Below are 1,342 nucleotides of genomic sequence, written 5' to 3' on the forward strand. Positions count from 1 at the left end.
TTTAATGTTATTTCAGGCGGGTTTTTTTTTTAATACTTTTGTGACTTTTTTCACATGAATATTTTCAGTTATTAAAAAATAGAAATGAAGTGTCTATAAAAAGAAATCCCAGTCGCCACAGCTACCAAAAGCTGGAAGTCTAAGTCACAGACAGCAGCATTCACTCTGCTCGTCTTGCCCCTCCCCATGATGCAGTTTAGAGATTAACCAGGTCTGTAAGCAAAACAGCTTAGAGGATGAACCCAGGCTTAATGACTGAATGTCAACCTTTCCAAGAGAGGGTGGCAGTCTAATTCCTCACCAGGGGCCCCTCCCTAAAGGAGTAATGATATGCAAATAGAGGCACACTGCTCTGCCGGCAAAGAGAGAGGGGGAAGGACCAGGTCTTTTGGGGGGAAGGACCAGGTTTTTATTCAGGCATCAGACTCAGGACCTTGGAAGAGCTCAGGAGGGGATGTTTCACTTTTAATATATAACTCTAAGGGCAAGAAGACTGTGAGACGCACCCACGCCTTGGTTCACTGAGGGCAGCTCAGGCTGCCGGTGATAGACAGAGTGAAAGGAAAGCTGACCTCCTGACTCCTCAATGGAGCCCAAGCTTTTTGTGCTGCTGTTGCTTCAGGCAGGTGAGTACAGATGCTGTACCTCTGGGAACTCTCTGTATCCCTCCTTCTCAGTGTAGGCAGCTTCTCTCATTACTTGGGCAAGATGTGCTTCATTAGTGTTGTCTGTGGAACTTCCCTCAGGCCAGCTTTCCTCTGCTTTCTAATAGCAGAGACGCTGTGTGCTTTTACCATGAGACCTGCACACATGAGGTATGTGAGGGAGACTGTTACTTTTTCAGGAATGTGCATTTGATCCCAGAGGAATGTCCTGAGAAACAATCAGAAGCCTGTGCAACACACAGTAACAGGACTGCCTCCTTTTAACATTTGCTAATCACATGAAAGTCTGGAAATGAGACAGTGTAATGGGGGCGGGGATCTAAGCTGTGACTCTATATTGCCATAGATGGTCCATTGCTGATAAAAGCACAACCTTGCAGTCTGTGTGCCTCATAGCTACTACGGTACTGAAATTAGGAACAATGAATAATTGAGATGTCGGTGTGGCACTTCCCTTTCCATGATCGAAAGTTGAAATCAAGCCCAAAATCTGCCACAGAATTTTAAAGAAATCCATCAGCATAAAAAAAAAATTGTGAAAAGCTTATTCAAACCTGGTGTGATATTACATCTTGTCTTTGCAGTATGGAAAGGTGCTTTTGCAAAATCCCATTCCTTACATAGGAGAGGACTCATTGAATTGTCTGGCACCATAACGTGTGGCACAGGACGCTCTT

The 1,342-nt window shown here is 44.6% G+C and overlaps 1 protein-coding gene across 2 annotated transcripts in view; it reads left to right on the plus strand.

Moving 5' to 3' along the window:
- Positions 1–378: 378 nt before the first annotated feature.
- LOC102368598 (phospholipase A2-like) overlaps positions 379–1,342 on the plus strand; it is a 19,372-nt gene continuing 18,408 nt past the window's right edge. For both annotated transcript variants that reach the window (XM_025199691.1, XM_025199690.1), the window contains exons 1-2: positions 379–626; positions 1,250–1,342. The exon at positions 1,250–1,342 is cut by the window's right edge and continues 94 nt beyond it. In XM_025199691.1, the coding sequence (XP_025055476.1) occupies positions 587–626; positions 1,250–1,342 (133 nt within the window). In that variant the 5' untranslated portion in view covers positions 379–586. The remainder of the gene's footprint in view (positions 627–1,249) is intronic.

This window comes from Alligator sinensis, unplaced genomic scaffold (assembly GCF_000455745.1).
Source record: "Alligator sinensis unplaced genomic scaffold, ASM45574v1 scaffold343_1, whole genome shotgun sequence".
NCBI classification, from domain to species: domain Eukaryota; kingdom Metazoa; phylum Chordata; order Crocodylia; family Alligatoridae; genus Alligator; species Alligator sinensis.